This window comes from Balaenoptera ricei, chromosome 11 (genome assembly GCF_028023285.1).
Source record: "Balaenoptera ricei isolate mBalRic1 chromosome 11, mBalRic1.hap2, whole genome shotgun sequence".
In the NCBI taxonomy this organism is placed as follows: Eukaryota; Metazoa; Chordata; class Mammalia; order Artiodactyla; family Balaenopteridae; genus Balaenoptera; species Balaenoptera ricei.
The window spans coordinates 54,582,181-54,601,471 of record NC_082649.1 but is presented as its reverse complement, the minus strand read 5'-3'; the positions used below and the strand labels follow the sequence as shown (position 1 = coordinate 54,601,471).

The 19,291-nt window shown below is 40.3% G+C and overlaps 1 protein-coding gene across 2 annotated transcripts in view; it reads left to right on the top strand.

The window, feature by feature from the left end:
* Positions 1 to 19,291, top strand: part of UBP1 (upstream binding protein 1) — a 68,117-nt gene that overhangs the window by 33,994 nt on the left and 14,832 nt on the right. The window contains exons 3-8 of one of the 2 annotated variants that reach the window (XM_059939089.1): positions 7,145 to 7,221; positions 10,917 to 11,022; positions 12,210 to 12,316; positions 14,651 to 14,803; positions 14,906 to 15,016; positions 15,460 to 15,567. In XM_059939089.1, the coding sequence (XP_059795072.1) occupies positions 7,145 to 7,221; positions 10,917 to 11,022; positions 12,210 to 12,316; positions 14,651 to 14,803; positions 14,906 to 15,016; positions 15,460 to 15,567 (662 nt within the window). The remainder of the gene's footprint in view (positions 1 to 7,144; positions 7,222 to 10,916; positions 11,023 to 12,209; positions 12,317 to 14,650; positions 14,804 to 14,905; positions 15,017 to 15,459; positions 15,568 to 19,291) is intronic. The other variant, XM_059939090.1, reaches the window with a different exon arrangement.

The window sequence follows — 19,291 nt, the reverse complement described above, 5'->3', positions numbered from 1 at the left end:
TTTGCTGAATTCGTTTATTAGATCTAGTGGTTTTTGTGTGGAGTCCTTAGGGTTTTCTATATATAGTATCATGTCATCTGCATATAGTGACAGTTTTACCTCTTCCCTTCCAATTTGGATACCTTTTGTTTCGTTTTCTTGTCTGATTGCTGTGGCTAGGACTTCCAATACTATGTTGAATAGGAGTGGTGAGAATGAGCATCCTTGTCTTGTTCCAGATTTTAGCAGGAAGGCTTTCAGCTTTTCACAATTGAGTATTATATTGGCTGTGGGTTTGTCATAAATGGCTTTTATTATGTTGGGATGTGTTTCCTCTATATCCACTTTGGTAAGAGTTTTTTATCATGAATGGATGTTGAATTTTGTCAAATGCTTTTTCTGTGTCTTTGAGATGATCATGTGGCTTTTGTCTTTTGTTGATGTGGTATATCACATTGATTCATTCTCACATGTTGAACCATCCTTGTAACTCTGGAATGAATCCAACTTGATCATGGTATATAATCCTTTTTATGTGTTGTTGGATTCGGTTTGCTAATATTTTGTTGAGAATTTTTGCATCTATATTCATCAAAGATACTGGCCTGTAATTTTCTTTTTTCGTGGTGTCTTTGGTTTTGGTATCAGGATGATGGTGGCTTCATAGAATGCACTTGGGAGTGTTCCCCCCTCTTCAGTTTTTTTGGAAGAGTTTGAGAAGGATGGGTATGAGTTCTTCTTTATATGTTTGGTAGAAGCCATCTGGTCCTGGACTTTTGTTCATAGGGAGTTTTTTTTTAAATTACAGATTCTATTTCACTTCTAGTGATCTATCTGTTCAAATTATCTATTTTTTCTTGATTCAGTTTTGGTGGCCTGTATGTTTCTAGAAACTTTTCCATTTCTTCTAGGTTGTCGAATTTGTTGGCATGTAATTATTCCTAGTATTCCCTTATGGTTTTTTGTATTTCTGCAGTATCAGTTGTTAAGACTCCTTTTTCGTTTGTTACTTTGTTTATTTGGGTTTTCTTTTCTTCTTGTTGAGCTTGGCCAGCAGTTTGTCAGTCTTGTTTATCCTTTCAAAGAACCGGCTCTTGGTTTTATTGAATTTTTTTTCTATTGTTTTTTATTTTCTTCTCAATATATTTCCTCTCTGATAGTTATTATTTCCTTCGTTCTGACTTTAGGTTTTGTTTGTTCTTTTTCTAATTCTTTTAAGTGATAAGTTAGGTTGTTTGAGATTTTTCTTGTTTCTTGAGGAAGGCCTGTATTTCTGTGAACTTCTTTCTAAGAACTGCTTTTGCTGCATCCCATAAATTTTGTTTGGTTGTGTTTTCATTGTCATTTGTCTTAAGGTATTTTCTAATTTCCTCTTTGATTTCATCATTGACCCATTGTTTTTTTAGTACCATGTTGTTTTGTCTCCATGTAATCATGTTTTTTTTTCTCATTTCTTTTTCTGTGGTTTATTTCTAGTTTCCTGCCGTTGTCATCAGAAAAGATGCTTAAGATAATTCCTGTACTCTTAAGTTTGTTGAGGCTTGTTTTGTGCCCTAGTATGTGGTCAGTCCTAGAGAATGTTCCATGTGCACTTGAAAAGAATGTGTATTCTGGATATTTTGGATGTAATGTCCTGAAAATATCAATTAAGTCTAACTTGTATCATTTAGGATCTCTGTTGCCTTATTGATTTTCTATCTAGAAGATATGTTCATTGATGTCAGTGAGGTGTTAAAGTCTCCTACTGTTGTTGTATTGTCACTTTCTCCCTTTATGTTTCGTTAGTCTTTGTTCTTTGTATTTGGGTGTTCCTTTATTAAGTGCATATATGTAAAATCATCTTCTTGTATTGATTCTTTTATCAATATATAGTGTCCTTCTTTATCTTTCTTTATGGCCTTTATTTTAAAGTCTATTTTTTCTGCTATGAGTATTGCGACCCCCACTTTCTTATCGTTTCCGTTTGCATGAAGTATCTTTTTCCATCCCCTTACTTTCAATCTATGTGTGTCCTTTGCCCTAAAGTGGGTCACTTGTAGGCAGCACATTGTAGCCTCTTATTTTTTAATCCAGTATGCCACTCTTTGTCTTTTGATTGAAACATTTAGTCCATTGACATTTAAGGTAATTATTGATAGCTATGTATTGGGTTGGCCCAAAAGTTCATTTGCTTTTTTTCTGTAAGCTGGCTTTAGTATTGCTTAGTTCTCTTTAACTTCATTCGAAACAATTTTGTTACACTCTATTGTGACAGCTATCATATCAGCGTGCATTAAAAAAAAAATTATCAAAATTGGTGAATTTTTGTGTAGCTATTTTAATATTGAAGATGGAAGAAAAAAGCAACATTTTCAGCATATTATGGTTTATCATTTCAAGAAAGGTAAAAACGCAAAAAAAATTTGAGAAGTGTATGGAGAAGGTGCTGTGACTGATTGAACATGTCAAAAGTGGTTTGCGAGGTTTCGTGCTGGAGATTTCTTGCTGGACGTTGCTCTACGGTCAGGTAGAGAGGTTGAGGTTGATAGCGATCAAATTGAGACATTCATTGAGAACAATCAACGTTATACCACGCAGCAGATAGTTGACATAAGCAAAATATCCAAATCGAGCATTGAAAATCATTTGCACCAGTTTGGTTATGTTCATTGCTTTGATGTTTGGGTTCCACGTAAGTTAAGCGAAAAAAAAACTTCTTGACTGTATTTCTGCATGCGATTCTCTACTTAAACGTAACACAACTGTTCTGTTTTTAAAACAAAATGACAGGCGATGAAAAATGGATACTGTACAATAATGTGGAATGGAAGAGATTGTGGGGTAAGCGAAATGAACCACCACCACCAACCCCACCAAAGGCTGGTCTTCATCCAAATAGGTGATATTATGTATATGGTGGGATTGAAGGGAGTCTTCTATTATGAGCTCCTTCCGGAAAACCAAACGATTAATTCTAACAATTACTGCTCCCAATTAGACCAACTGAAAGCAGCACTTGACAAAAAGAATCCAGAATTAGTCAACAGAAAACACATAATCTTCCATCAGGATAACGCAAGACCACATGTTTCTTTGAGGACCAGGCAAGAACTGTTACAGCTTGGCTGGGAAGTTCTGATTCATCTGCCCTATTCATTGCGCCTTCGGATTTCCATTTATTTCGGTCTTTACAAAATTCTCTTCATGGAAAAAATTTCAATTCCCTGGAAGACTATAAAAGGCATCTGGAACAGTTCTTTACCTAAAAAGATAAAAAGTTTTGCAAAGATGGAATTATGAAGTTTCCTGGAAAATGGCAGAAGGTAGTGGAAGAAAATGGTGAATACATTGTTCAATAAAGTTCTTGGTGAAAATGAAAAATGTATCTTATTTTTACTTACAAACCAAAGGAACTTTTTGGCCAACCCAATATTTATTGCCATTTTAAACCTTATTTTCCCATTGATTTTTATTTCTTTTCCGTCCCTTCTTCTTTGTTCTTGTGTGTGTGTGTGTGTGTGTGTGTGTTCTGATGATTTTCTTTTGTATTGATATTATACTTATGTTCTCTTCGTTTTGGTTTTTGTGAATCTGTTCTATGTTTTTGATTTGTGATTACCCTGTTTTTCAAGTATGTTAACCCCTTCCTATATCTACTTGCCTTAGACTGATAGTCATATAGGCTCAAACACATTTTAGGGAGAACAAATTCTACATTTTCTTCCCTGCTCCCCATTTTACAATTTTTTTAAAAATTCATTAATTTACTTATTTATTTTTGGCTGCGTTGGATCTTCGCTGCTGCAGGCGGGCTCTCTCCAGTTGTGGCAAGCGGGGGTCACTCCCTGCCGCGGTGCACAGGCCTCCCATCGCGGTGGCCTCTCCCGTTGCGGAGCACAGGCTCCAGGCGCACAGGCCTCAGCAGTTGTGGCATGTGGGCTTAGCAGCTGTGGCTCGCGGGCTCCAGAGTGCAGGCTCAGCAGCTGTGGCGCACGGGCCCAGCTGCTCTGCAGCATGTGGGATCCTCCTGGACCAGGGCTCGAACCCGTGCCCCTGCATTGGCAGGCGGATTCTTAACCACTGCGCCACAAGGGAAGCCCCCATTTTACAATTTTGATGTCCTCTTTTACATCTTCATGTTTATCCTTTTGCTGTTCATTGTGGTTATCATCACTTTCACAGAAATTTTTTAATTTTTTAAAATCTACTGGCTTATTTAAATGATTTATTTTCCAGTTGTGATTTTCTCTTTCCTATAGATTCTTCATTTCTATTTAGGGAAGACCTTTCAATATTTCCTTTAGGATGGGTTTAGTATTGCTGTATTCTTTTAGTTTTTGCTTGTCTGAGAAATTCTTTATCTCTTCTTCCATTCTAAATGATAATCTTGCTGGGTAGAGTATCCTAGGTTACACATTTTTCCCTTTCAGGGAAAGGTTGGGTTGGCCAGAAAGTTCGTTTGGGTTTTGCCATAAGATGGTACGGGGAAACCTGAATGAATTTTTTGGCCAACCCAATATCTTGCCACTCCCTTCTGGCCTGCAATGCTTCTGTATAGAAACCAGCTGATAGTCTTTTGGGGGGTTCCCTTGTAATGAACTCTTGCTGCCTTTAAAATCCTCTGTCTTTAAGTTTTGCTATTTTTGTTATAATATGTCTTGGTGTAGGTCTGTTTGGGATTTATCTTGTTTGGGACCCTCCGGGCTTCCTGTACCTGGATATCTGGTTCCTTCTTTAGGTTTGGAAACTTTTCAGCCATAATTTCTTCAGATACATTTTCAGTCCTTTTTTCTCTTTCTTCCTCTTCTGGAATTCCTAGTATGCGTAGGTTGGCATGCTTTATATTATCCCATAGGTCTCTTATATTGCTTTCATTTTTTTTTCATTTGACTTTCTGTCTGCTGTCTTGATTGGGTGGTTTCCATTATTTTATCTTCCAGTTCACTTGTTCTTCTGCATTTTTCTTTCTGCTATTCATTGCCTTTAGCTCAGCTTTCATCTCTGCAAATGAGTTTTCTATTTTTTCTTGGTTCCTCTTTATAGTTTCTAGCTGTTTTTTTTTTACAGTAATCTGCATTTCTGTCAATAGCCTTTCTTTTTTTTAATTAGTTAATTAATTTATTTATTTTTGGCTGTGTTGGGTCTTTGTTTCTGTGCGAGGGCTTTCTCTAGTTGCGGCAAGCGGGGGCCACTCTTCATCACGGTGCACGGGCCTTTCACTGTCGTGGCCTCTCTTATTGCGGGGCAAAGGCTCCAGACGCGCAGGCTCAGTAGTTGTGGCTCACGGGCCTAGTTGCTCTGTGGCATGTGGGATCTTCCCAGACCAGGGCTTGAACCCGTGTCCCCTGCATTGGCAGGCAGACTCTCAACCACTGCACCACCAGGGAAGCCCTGTCAATGGCCTTTCTTAATTCCTTCAGTATTTCCATTGCCTCTTTTTTGAAATCGGTGTCTATTAGACTGAAGAGGTCTGCTTCATTGTTTGTTCTTTCAGGGTAATTCTGTTGGTCTTTTAACTGGGAGTGGTTTCTCTGCTTCTTCATTTTACTTGTGTTTATCTTACTCTGTGGGTTTAGGAGAAACAGTTACCTACTTTGGTCTTAGAGGGCTGTTTATGTGGGGGTGTCCCTGTGTAGCTTGTACGTGTTTAATATATTTGGTATGAAGGCTGTTTTTAGTATGGATGCCTGTTGCCTCTTTACTCAGCGTGTGCTGGTCATTACCCCCTGATAGGGGAGGGGGTGTGCAGATGCCACGGCTGGTGTCTGGTCTGGCAGCGGCTCAGGCACACCCCCAGAGCATGCAGTGGGAGCAGAGGCAGTTCGTGACCACTCCTGGATATTCATTTCCTTTTTTAAAGAAATTATTGTTTATTCTTTTTCCAGGTTCAGATCCATTGTTAAGTATGCTGCAGATTTAACTTTTTAAAAAATCTCTCTTACCATAAGGGTGTTTTTAGTTTAATCTCTCTCAGTGTGTTGAATGAATTTGACTGTTCCTTAGTGGTGTTTATAGCAGTTGTTTTCCTTCACCAACCTTGGAGTGATTTAGTTGTATTTTGGTAACTGGTATGTTTTGACCCTATGATCTTGTACTCTTTGTATATTTTTGTAAGCCCAGTGGAGTGTGGACAAGGTATTGGTAGTTTTATTATAAAGAGCCTCAACTTCATATGGTACTAGAAGCACTCTTTAATTACTACTAATTTTCTGCATATCAAATTATGCTGTCATTTTTATTATTTATTGACAGATAATCCAAACATCTTTTTTGTGGATTTGGAGCATATTACTAACTTTTGGCAGCAGCAGCTTATTTTCCTAATTAAACAGATTGGTGTGTGAGTTTCTATTCGTGTTTTTTTTATGGACCCTAATTGAGCAGTGACAAGATGTGAGTTGGGTTCATTGGACACAAGGCAAAAAGCTCCAGGATTAAAATTTGACCTTGGTTTACACAAAAACCTGTCCACAAATGTTCCTAGTATCATTATTCATAATAGCCAAAAAGTAGAAACAACCCAGATGTCTGTCAACTGTTGAATGAATAAACGAAGTGTGATGTATGCATTCAGTTGAATAATTTGGCCATAAATAGGAAAGACTGACATGTGCTACAACCTGGATGAACCTTGGAAACATTATAAGTGAAAAAGCCAGTCACAAAAGGCCACCTGTTGTGTGATTCCATTTATATCAACCGGCTAAAGCAACCAAATCCCAAGAGAAAGAAAGTAGATTGATGAGTGGTTGTGAGGGGCTGGGGGTGGGTGGATGAGAAGGGACTGCTCATGGGTATGAGTTTTCTTTTTGATGATGAAGGTGCTCTAAAATTAATAGCAGTTTTGGCTGCACAACTCTGCATTTACTAAAAGCCAGTTAATTGTACACTTTAAAAGGGTGAATTTTATGGCATGTAAGTTATACCTCAATAAAGCTGTTACGAAAAATTGGTCTCAGATAATGAGTGTGAGAGGGTAACAGAGGAAAGTAAACTGAGGAACTCCTCAGTCTTCTTTGAGAGTGGAAGAAGGAAAGGATATGATTTGCAGGGAAGAGAAAGATTAACCTGAGTTTGCTTCTTTAGAAATTAATATTGGGCAGTTGTATGTTTGAGATGAATTTTTGTTAACACAGAGTGATGTTCTTTATATGGATTGTTTTTGATACACAATTTTTAATAATAGGTCAGTCTTATGAAATTCGCATGCTGGATAATCGGAAAATGGGAGATGTGCCTGAGATCACTGGAAAACTGGTAAAGGTAAGGACCATCTGTTTAAATTCCTAAAAGATACTGCAGTGACTCAAAAAAGTAGCAGTTTTGCTGCAAGAGTTTTGTTTTTTGTTGCAGGAGTTATTAAAAAATTATTTAATTTCACTTTAAGAAAGTAATTTCTTTCACTTTAAGAAAGTAAGTTTTAATGGCTATATTAAAACTCTTTTGAGCTATATTTTGTTTACTCCTCTGTAAAATAGGAATTATAGTAATTACTGAGTGAAATAAATGTGAAGGCCCTCTGGAAACAAGGCGCCATAGAAAAGTTAGTTGCAGCTAAAGGAGGGAGAAAAACCCACTACCACAACAAAAACTTTGTTTCTCTTTCAAAGTAAAAGATAGTGTGGGGGGAAAATATGTGTTACTTTGAAACTTTTATTTCACCTCTTAAAATTTCTCTAAGTAAAATTTGATCTCTTCATGCTACTGGTGTATCTGAATGAAGAGTCAGTTATTCCAGGCCTAGGAGGGGCAACCAACCCATTCCTTTTAGGATGTGTCTTCAGACCCATCCCCGGCCCCTGCAGTGTCATGCAGGGTGGGTCCTTCTAGCCTCTACCTGTCACGCACCACACAGTATCATAAACTCCAGAGCATTACAGGGCAAGGGTTACGGAAGAAGCTTAATTGGGAAAAGGGAAAACTTCATCGTGGCTAACTGTTAGCAAGGGAGAAGCAGGATGAGTTCTCTTGGTCCTTCCATCTTCCTACAGAGAGGCCTGTTGGGGCCCGAGTGCTGCTGGGCCCTCAGTGTGGAGAGGCATTCCACTGGAAAGACCCATCCCTTTTCAGACGGGCGAGCATGGGGAAGGCAGCCTGCGGGGGAGTGGACAGCAGTACTAATGCTAACAAATTAGGCTTGTCCAGAAAGCAGCTGCTCAGCACTGGAGGCCTGAGAGTCTCTGGGATATTTTAGTACTCCTCCCACTGCTGGGGGCAGGAAGCTCCCAATCCTGTGAGAGGTTCTGGTCCCCAGTGGATCATTGCCTTGCCAACCTGGAGTAAGCTCCCAGGTTTCTTCTCACTCCCGAGGCTCCCAACATTCTCAGAACAGAAGGAGAGAGGTTATTTACCCATTCTCACGTGTGCCATCTGAACATGGAGTCTGTCATGTCTGTGTTCCATCAGTGGGTTTGATCATTTCCCTAAAGGGTGGGTCAGATGGCCTTGTTTTTTTTATCCCCTCCTATAGGCTTTCTCACCTGTATTGAACACTGATTAGATTCACCCTTTTAAAAAGGCATCAGCACTGTTCCCAGTGAGCAAGCCCTATTGAATTGGTTATACTCTGCTGGACTCTAGTGACAAATAGCTATGGTTTGGTCAAGGAGCAACAGCTCTCATTTTTCAGAGTCTAGGAGGCTTAGCAGTGTTGAAGATTCTCTCAGCGTGTCTTGCTCCCAGCTGGTCATTGTCAGACAAGTACTGGGCACCCTGGCAAATCTTTGCCAAATTGTACCACACCTGGTTAAAATTCAGCCTAGTAATATATTGTTTAAGGGAAGATGTGGGTGAACTCTTTCGTCATTGTGAAAGTCATAGGGTTACTTTTTAAAAGGTCTTAGTTTCATCTTCCACTTGATAAGCCACATGTCTGATTTTTGGTGGATGTGCCAGAATACATCCAGTTACATCCTGAGAGCTTGCCTGGGATTCAGTTACAGTCTGCTACTGCCAGAGACTACAGGATAACTTTCTTAAAGACCACATGCTTCTTCATCTAGAGGATCCCTAAAATACTGTGCAGCCATCTAGCAGCCATCTAGAGTTTAATTTCCTGGCCCCTTGATCTTTGACTCTGCTGTTGAGGGTGGGGGGGTGGTCTTCGGGATCAAATGCTGCTGGTCAAAGGTGCTTTGGAACTTCTTGACCTTAAAATATTCAGTGATGTGCTTTCTCTGATTGTTCTGTTTCTGTCTTATTGTTAGGGCCCCTTTATCTGTGGCTGATTCTCTAGGTGTATTGTCTCCTTTTAGTCAGAACTTCCAGATAACAACTTTTCCCCTTCCAGTTTCACTTAAGAGGTTTTCTTTTATATCTTGCCATTTCTTAACTATGGTCCTCCATATTCCTTATTGTACTGTCTTATGTCTTAGTCTGACCTAGAATGGGGTTTAGTAAAACACTTAAAACTAATACCTGTATTCTCATACTATTTTCATCTGCATTCATGGGTTTGATCTGGTTCTTACTAAATATGGAAGAATCAAAATCATGACATTTTCTGTGCTGCACTTCTGAGAGATCAACCTGCTGGTGAATGTGAACCAGGAGCCACCACTGGCTCAAGCAGCATCACTGTGTGAGGGCTTTGCTGCCAGCAGGCAGCCGTGTGAAGTGGGTGCTGGTGGGGAATTGGGTGTGGATCAGAGTGGCAACTGTGCCTTTACAGACGTCCACAGAGGTCCTAATGACTGACTTGGCTTTTTTTTAAACTATTTCAAATTACAGTATTTCTACTTTTAAATGGTTCCCTTCAAAATATTTATCAGCTATGTTTTAGACAGCATTTTGGGGGTGCGGAAGGCAGGGGCACTAAAGGTAGTATTTATATGTTATCGCTAACAAGTTATTTCCTGTTCAAACCAGCAGAGAGTCTACTGGAAATAAGATTATCTTACTGCATCATAGTCTGAGAAACAGTTATTTATAAATGTGTCAGAAACACTAATTAGTGCAAATCTGGTATCTGAATCCATTTTGATGACCTGTTATCCTGCTCTTGGAATGGAACAGCAGCTGGCAGCCCAAACCTGTGGGAGGTGAGGGAGGGATGGGTGGAGAGCAGAGAATGGTTTGTGGAGTAGAGTTAAAGCCTTCCCTAGGAATGAACCTGAGTGTTTGGATGAAGTTTACCTGTGTTTTATCTGTTTTGTTTTGTTTTTCCCTTGCTTACCTCAGATAACCTCACTTGCAGGTTAAATAGTTGAGGATGAGTTTTGCATATAGGTTCTCTTTTTGGGGTGTTGGGCAGATTTACCCCCCTGCCCTTGACTTTTTTTTGCGGGGGGGCCGTGCCTCACAGCACTTGGGGATCTTAGTTCCCCGACCAGGGATCGAAACCCAGGGTCCCCTGCAGTGGAAGCACAAAACCCTAACCACTTGCGTACCAGGGGATTCCCTGATGTTTTCTTTATAGAAATATAATTCTTACTAATTTTTTATGGACATGGACCTTAATTTTGAATTACAGTATCAAATTTTTTAATAAAAATTTAACCTAGGAATCCATTTTATTTGCTCTTGTTATTTTTGAGTTATAATTCTTTGTACCAGGACTTCCCTGCTGGTCCGGTGGTTGAGGTTTCACCTTCGAATGCAGGGGATGTGGATTCGATCCCTGGCCGGGGGGCTAAGATCCCACATGACTCATGGCCAAAAAACCAAAACATAAAACAGAAGCAATATTGTAACAAATTCAATTAAGACTTTAACAATGGTCCACATCAAAAAAAAAAAGTTTAAAAAATGATAGTAATAATTCTTTGCACCAAATAATTGTACCCATACCCAGGTATCCAAGAACAAAACAGTGTTTTGTAAAACGCTTACAGAATGTTTAAAGCGGAATGTGTTTTTGTATGCTTTTCTATTATAGGCTAATGCATAAGAAGTGAAAACACTTCTGCTTTGTAGCTGGAGCAATTTAAAAGTGCTCATTTCCCCTTCTTATTCCACAGAGCATCATAAGAGTTGTATTCCATGACAGACGGCTCCAGTACACGGAGCATCAGCAGCTTGAAGGCTGGAAGTGGAATCGCCCAGGAGACAGACTCCTCGATTTAGGTACAAGTGGCCGTGAGAAGACCACGGGGAGATGAGGCAGTTGTTTAGCTATGCCTGTTAATACGTTAGCACCACACCACGTGTGATTGCGTGGAGAGTTTTAGTCACCTGTGTGACTTGAGTTGTTTTATGTATGTGTGTATGTATTTTAACATCTTTATTGGAGTATAATTGCTTTACAGTGTTGTGTTAGTTTCTGCTGTATAACAGAGTGAATCAGCTATATGCATACGTATATCCCCATATCCGTTCCCTCTTGCATCTCCCTCCCACCCTCCTTATCCCACCCCTCTAGGTGGTCACAAAGCACGGAGCTGATCTCCCTGTGCTATGCAGCTGCTTCCCACTAGCTATGTATCTTACATTTGGTAGTGTATATATGTCAGTGCTACTCTCTCACTTTGTCCCAGCTTACCCTTCCCCCTCCCCGTGTCCTCAAGTCCATTCTCTACGTCTGTGTCTTTATTCCCGTCCTGCCCCTAGGTTCTTCATAACCATTTTTTTTTTAGATTCCATATATATGTGTTAGCATACAGTATTTGTTTTTCTCTTTCTGACTTACTTCACTCTGTATGACAGACTCTGGGTCCATCCACCTCACTACAAATAACTCAATTTCATTTCTTTTTATGGCTGAGTAATATTCCATTGTATGTATGTGCCACATCTTCTTTATCCATTCATCTGATGATGGACACTTAGGTTGCTTCCATGTCCTGGCTATTGTAAATAGAGCTGCAATGAACATCGTGGTACATGACTCTTTTTGAATTATGGTTTTCTCAGGATATATGCCCAGTAGTGGGATTGCTGGGTCGTATGGTAGTTCTGTTTTTAGTTTTTTAAGGAACCTCCATACTATTTGAGTTGTTTTATAGTTAAAAATGAAGTTGTTTTTGGTGCTTAAAGAAACTGAGCCAGGAATTTTATGAGTTGTAAACCGTTTATTTCATTTTTGATTGGCACCATCCATTATATTCTTAATAAAATGAAATAGAAATCATGGTGGGAGAAAGTATGATACACATTAGGTGGGTTTTTATGTTGAAGTGATGGACCATGGAGAACATTGAAGGGAAAAGTTCAGCAGGGAGGTATAATAATTTCATTAGAGCATAATCATAGTAAGTTGTAACCTTTTAATTATTCATAGTTTTGTTTCTGTGTCACTTCTTTTTAAAATACAGATATTCCAATGTCTGTGGGAATAATTGACACAAAGACAAATCCAAGCCAGTTAAATGCAGTTGAATTTCTGTGGGATCCTGCAAAACGCACATCTGCTTTCATTCAGGTTTGGATTTTTACATTATTAGAGGCATACTGGCCTCGTCATTCAGAAGGCTGTGGGTGAGCTTGAATTCTTGATACGTGATATCATTTTCTTTAAATGCTTATTTGTAAACTATCTTGTAATGTTTTTTATACACACACACACACAAAGACACACACACAACACACTCTGTTAAGTTAGAGTTAATCTACTAAATTCCTCATTTATAGACTAACCTGTAAAGACAATCTTGATATGTAAAGCATTATTTAAATATCACTTTTACCACTGGTAGTAACAATAATCAAAACTTCCATTCTTCTTAAGATGCATTTCTCTTGAACAAAACCTGCTGTTTTAAAGGATATGATTGAAAAAAGTGTAGTTTTAAGATTCTGTCTAGCTTTATTTAAAAATATTTTAATACTGACATTTTCAAACCCCCACAAAAGTGAGAGGATAATAATGAATCCTCTTGTGCCCATCTCCTGGCTTCGACAGTTATTAGTAGTTTCCCCTTTTTGGTTATTGGTGGAATACTGTAAAGCAACGCCCAGGCATTTCATTTCACCCATGAATACTCAGTTTGTATCTCTTAAGACAGGGGTCCCCAACCCCTGGGCCACGGACTCGTAGTGTCCACGGCCTGTTAGGAACTGGGCCACACAGCAGGAGGTGAGTGGCCGGCGAGCGAGCGAAGCTTCATCTGTATTTACAGCCGCTCCCCATCACTTGCATTACCACCTGAGCTCCGCCTCCTGTCAGATCAGTGGCGGCATTAGAGTCTCATAGGAGCGCAAATCCTACTGTGAACTGCGCGTGCGAGGGATCTAGGTTGCACGCTCCTTATGAGAATCTAATGCCTGATGATAGAGGTGGAGCTCAGGCTGTGATGCTAGCACTAGGGAGCAGCTGCGAATACAGATCATCATTAGCAGAGAGGTTTGACTGCACAGAGACCATAGTAAATCAGTTGCTTGCAGACTCATATCAAAACCCTCTCAGTGAGTGGCAAGTGAAAACAAGCTCAGGGTTCCCACTCATTTTGCATTATGGTGAGTTGTATAATTATTTCATTATATATTACAATGTAATAATAATAGAAATAAAGTGCACAATAAATGTAATATGCTTGAATCATCCCCAAACCATCCCCACCCCACCCCCGGTCCATGGAAAAATTGTCTTCCATGAAACCGGTCCCTGGGGCCAAAAAGGTTGGGGAGTGCTGTCCTAAGAGATTAGTTTTTGAAAAACAAATATGGTATTGTTATATGTAAAATAAAATCAACAGTAATTCTAATAGTATGTTCAAATTTTTAAGTGGTGAAATTAAAACTACTGAGTAGGTAATCTTTATATAGAAAAGGAAAATCACTTAATTGCTGACTGGCCGAAGTAGGCTATGATTTGTGTGAACTATAGAGAATTTAGTATTTTGCATTTTCGTGGTCTTCCAAGTAGTATCCCCCGTCGGCTAATAATCAGTAGGGCCATGGTTCATATTAGTTGAATATTTTCTCATATTGTTCATCTGACAGGGTGACTGGTTATGTGGTGAATGAGAGCGATGGAAGAGCTGGCCTTACCTCTCAGGTTGTGTACAGTCTTGGTGCAGAAATCAGTTTTAACCTTGCATCCTTAGAAGATGGGGTGTGTAGCAGTCAGAAACGACCAAGGTCTTGTTACTGACACTGTGCCATGCCCTGGAGCTGTCACCGTGGTGTTGTTGTGAGAGTGGGCAGAAGTGGTGGAAAAATGAGTACTGCCCTCAGGATCCTCTGTGAACTGTGAAGCATTGACAGGAGAGTTCAGATGGATGCAGGTGGAGTGAGGAGTGGGCCTGGTGGACTGTGGAAGCTCCCCAGGCAAAGGATCACGGGTTGATGATCGTAGGAACAGCAGTGAGGTGACTAGCTGGCTGGAGTTGGGGTGATGGCAGTAGAGGGCAAACGGCAGGGGCTCTGGGTAATGAGGTGATGATTGCTGTGGATTGAGCCCCACGCAAGGCTGAGGACCGTGGGTCCAGTCTGGGGTGGGGGTAGGGGACAGACCCAGGAAGCAACTGTACTGATGCGCTCATCATTGGAGCAAGTCCTGCCTTTGAGGACGGCACTGGAATGGGGCAGAACCCATTCCCACAAAGTTCAGGAGGGCTCAGCTGGATTTGTGAAAGGAAAGTCATACATGTTTAAAACAGTTAGAAATTCACGACAGACACCTGAGTAATATGTGGGAGTTCCTTTTAAAGGATCTTGAATTTATACCTGTGGCCCGACATCTGAAAGGGCGCAAAGTAGAAGGGTAATCAGTGGACAAGACTTTGAATCCATTTCAGCCTGACTCATTTTCTAGGTACACTGCATCAGCACAGAATTTACTCCCCGGAAGCATGGAGGTGAAAAGGGAGTGCCTTTTAGGATCCAGGTTGACACCTTTAAGCAGAATGAAAATGGAGAATACACAGATCACCTACACTCAGCTAGCTGCCAAATCAAAGTTTTTAAGGTAAGAGATGGAAACTAGGCTTTGAGGAAGTGAGGCCCAGTGTTGCTGGTAAAGGTGTTTGTCTGAAGCCTGATAGATGAAAAAGTCTACTTTGTTTTTAAGCCGAAAGGTGCAGATAGGAAACAAAAAACTGATCGAGAGAAGATGGAGAAGAGAACCGCTCATGAGAAGGAGAAGTACCAGCCGTCCTATGACACCACGGTCCTCACAGAGGTAATGCGGGCACCATTCCGGTTCTGAGGAGAAGCCGAGCTGTGCACTCTGGCACCACCTCTGAGGATGAGTTTGGCTGCAAAGGGTCTGGGAAGATTGGGTGGTAGATTTGACATAATGTTCTTGGTGAAATTTGTGGGGAAAAAATTCTCTTAAAATTTGGGGATTTTAATAGATTCGTTTCCTGGGTGGGATCGTGGATGAAGATGCTGAAATCCCAATCAGGTCTCAGAAACAGACCTTAAAATCCTTGGAGTTGATAGAAATTATGTTGGGGCCCAGAATGTCCGATGTTTGTCACTGCTGGGGTTTTGCATCTTCCTTACCTTTGAATCCTGCTAGTCATACGTTTGTTTAATCGGACGGCAGAGGCATAAACAGGGTATTAGATCTTTCTTTGTATAATGAAAAGACATTGATCCCAATCTTTGGTGTTTGTCCAGATGAGGCTTGAGCCTATAATTGAAGATGCAGTTGAACATGAGCAGAAAAAGTCCAGCAAGCGGACTTTGCCAGCAGACTACGGTGATTCTCTGGCAAAGCGAGGCAGTGTAAGGGCTTCCGCTTCTCTTTTCATTGTGCAAGAAACCTTGTGCAGTGTTAGATATAGGACCAACTTCCACTGAAAAGTAAAGCCAAATTTGTTTTTGATGTCCTTGTCTTGATTTAATTTGCTTTTGTTTAGACTTCCTGCTTTCTGTTTGTTCCTCACTGAGGAAAATTTCCTAAATCTAACACTTTCAAACAAAGTTGACCATATTGGGTGGTTTTGGAGGGACAACAAATGACACTCAGAAATGTGTTCCCTCCCTGTCTCCTTCCTTTCCTCCCTCCCTCTCTCTCCTTTGCACATACACTTCCTTTACGAGCACTGAAATTAATTGAAAATACTTTCTTTAGTAAAATAGTTATTTTTGTGTAATTAAAAAAGGTTTTTGCTTTCTCGTGTGTGTAACTGATAAGAAAATGTCACGGATATTTGGAGAAATGATGGCAGCAAGCTTGATGTTAACATACGCAGTACTTTGTGTCCCATTTCCCTGCATGCAGCGTAAGAATGTGTGTCTGCTTTTAAAAGCCTGATTGGCAGCACTGGTAGAAAAACAGTCCTTGACTGCATTAGTGTTTCCTCTTGGCACCTGCATTGTGACCTTATGCTTCACGCCAGCATAGGACACCTTGCTGCACTCAGCCCTGGTTCCCCGCTGTAGTCCAGGGGGGTTTTGGTTGAATATGAACTTTGCCAGCTTATTAAGTAGAGCAGATCTTTACTTTATAACACAGTTCTTTATCAAACAGTTGACAAAGGGTTATCTTGTTATATAAACGTAGATCAGCTATATACCAGCAGTAAATGTAAACAGAGAACATTAAATAATTTTTAAAAATAACTTATCATATATATTAATGGTTACTGTTTCATCATTGCAGTGTTTGTACTATCCAGGTGCCAGAAATGGAGTTTTCACTCTTAGACACATGTATCTGTAATTATCTGTAGACTATGAAAGCCACAGGCATTATCACAGGAACATTATTTCCAAATTAAAGCATTGAGTGAAAATATTTTAAATACTTCTATATGCATTTAAATAATATATGCAGTAAAACTGAAAATGTCCTCTCTGAGGGCCGGGGGAGCACACCATGTTGCATTTTCTTTAAGTGGGCTTTTTTGATTCAAATCAAAAGTTGTATGGAACAACTGTATACTCCTTCCCCAAAACGCCCGCCCCTCTAGTTTTATGTTTTTATTCTCCTAATTTCCTAGCTGAAGACACAAATGGTTCTTAGTAAACTTTTCTGGGGAGACACTGGTAATTCAAATCATTTTTCCCCTTTTGTTATAAACTAACTAATTAAAAGGAATGGTTCTGATAATTTGTAAATTAAAGAAATCTGTTATAGCCCAGAGCTCATCCGAAGATGCAAGTCTAAAGTATGCAAAACGTCAGCAGTTCACTGGCCTGGGATTTCACATCTTCCAAGTGTGCACTGCTTGCTGCCCCATGGCTGCATTTGGTTTGGTTAAGATACTTCTAGGGGTGGGTAGAGCTCTTCTTGGAAACCTGTTCATTAAAAGCAAGGTACAGATTAATCCCTTAAAAAAGAAAATCCGCAGCGTTTTATATATTTCTTCAAGCACCTACAAAGGAAGGCCAGCGTTTCTTACAGTTCTCTGATAGTTACAGTTGGCTTTCAGTAGAAAGGGTATCCAGACTTCCCTGTCAGAGCTACATGGTGCTGCGTGAGAGGGTCCTGCACTGAACAGAGGCAGCACTGTAGGTTCCCAGGAGCCACAGCACAACCAAACCCTTAGCGTGTCTGTTGGTCTCTGCCTCTGAGCTGTATTTCATGGGCTCAAATCTGGGCTGCCAGTGTCTACAGTCTGCAATGAGTCCTCATTTTCTAAGCTGCCTGGAGAGGGACTTTGTTCATAGTGCACCAAAGCTGCGACTCTACAAGTCCAGGCCAGATATCGCTGGAGCCTTGATGAATCAGTACCATTGCTTACTTTTAAAGACAGGGAAGAATGACAAGGTAGAAGAAACACTGAAAATATTCCTTGGTATGCCTGTACTCTCCTGGGTCAAGACTGTTAAGAGAAACTTAACGAAAAAAGCAGGTGGGAGAGTCTTGGTGTTTCATCCAGCCTGGCCATTGAAGAACTTGGAATCCATCATTTCTAAAAGTAGAGGCCTGCTAACAGGACCAGTTTTCATTGAATGCTAGTTTTCCTGTGTTCTGTGAATTGAGTCTCCTATTTATTGGGCAAGGTTTAGGTGTCAAACAGCCCTGCTTTTCTACTACTAGAAGAATCTAGATGTGTAAAAGTGAAATAGGTATGTTTGTGGAGTTTCAGTAAATTTGGTGTCTTTGCTGTATCACCTGCCATGCTCACTTGGAGCTTTTGATGGCTTTATTTCCTCAAACAGCTGGCAATAATTACCAAAGCAGATCTGGGGAGACTTGATGATACTAAAAGGTCTATACTGTTTTGATGTGCATGTTATGCCGTGTTGTAATATTTTGTATCTGGGGAGAATGGTGTAGCGGGAAGATCTTCCAAGTAGTAGAGGTGACCATGAGCATGTGACACCCGCAAGTTAGGAGACCTGCCAGGCGGCCCACAGCGTCTTGGGTTCCTCAAACTGTATAAGCTGGGGAGGTACTACTTTGTAAACTGGAAAGAAAAACAAAAGACCCTAGTTTAAAAAGAATGGGCATTGTGTAAAATGTCATTTATAGTGAAATTGGTACAACATGCAGAGAGGGTTTAGCAATGCATTCCAGCCAGATTAGATTTCTTTTCTGAAAGTTGATAATAGTTGAAACATTAAGTCTGCAGTCATTTTCCCCATTCCTGAGGGGATACCTAATGGGTAGTTGTAAAGAATGTTGAGATTATGGGATTTCTGTTTTATTTTCTTTGTACCCATGCTTTTTTTTTTTTTTAATTTATTATTTATTTTTGGTTGCATCAGGTCTTTGTTGCTGCGCATGGGCTTTCTCTGGTTGCGGCGAGCGGGGGCTACTCTTCGTTGTGGTGTGTGGGCTTCTCATTGCGGTGGCTTCTCTTGTTGTGATGCGCGGGCCTCAGTAGTTGTGGCTCGTGGGGTCAGCAGCTGTGGCTTGTGGGTTCTAGAGCGCAGGCTCAGTAGTTGTGGCACACGGGCTTAGTTGCTCCGCGGCATGTGGGATCTTCCTGGGCCAGGGCTCGAACCCATGTCCCCTGCATTGGCAGGTGGGTTCTTAACCACTGCGCCACCAGGGAAGCCCTGTCTGTACCCATGCTTTTGATGGGTGTCAGACATGCTGTTTGAAGCTCCTGTAACCATTGAGGAGACTTGGTTTCTAAGCTCAGAGTCCTTCACACTAGTGGTCTTGACTTCACTCAAAAGAATTTTGAAAAAGAATATACTCCCTTGCACATTTTTAGGTTGACATCTGAAAGTTTTCATCATAAATTTAAATAGTTCCAAAGGATTTCAAAAAAAGGGGGGGATATATGTATACATATAGCTGATTCACTTTTCTGTACAGTAAAAACTAACACAACATTGTAAAGCAACTGTACTGCAATAAAAAAATTTTTTAAATAGTTGCAAAGGAAACAATTTTCTGACATACTTGAATATTTGTATTTACAACTTAAGGTGAAGCCATCACTTTAGTTAAGTCTGAAATTTTACTCTGCTCTTCCTTCTTGATCTCACGTTTTCTCTTTCACTCCCCTTAAATAATATTGTCCAAATAGGACATACTTTCATGCCT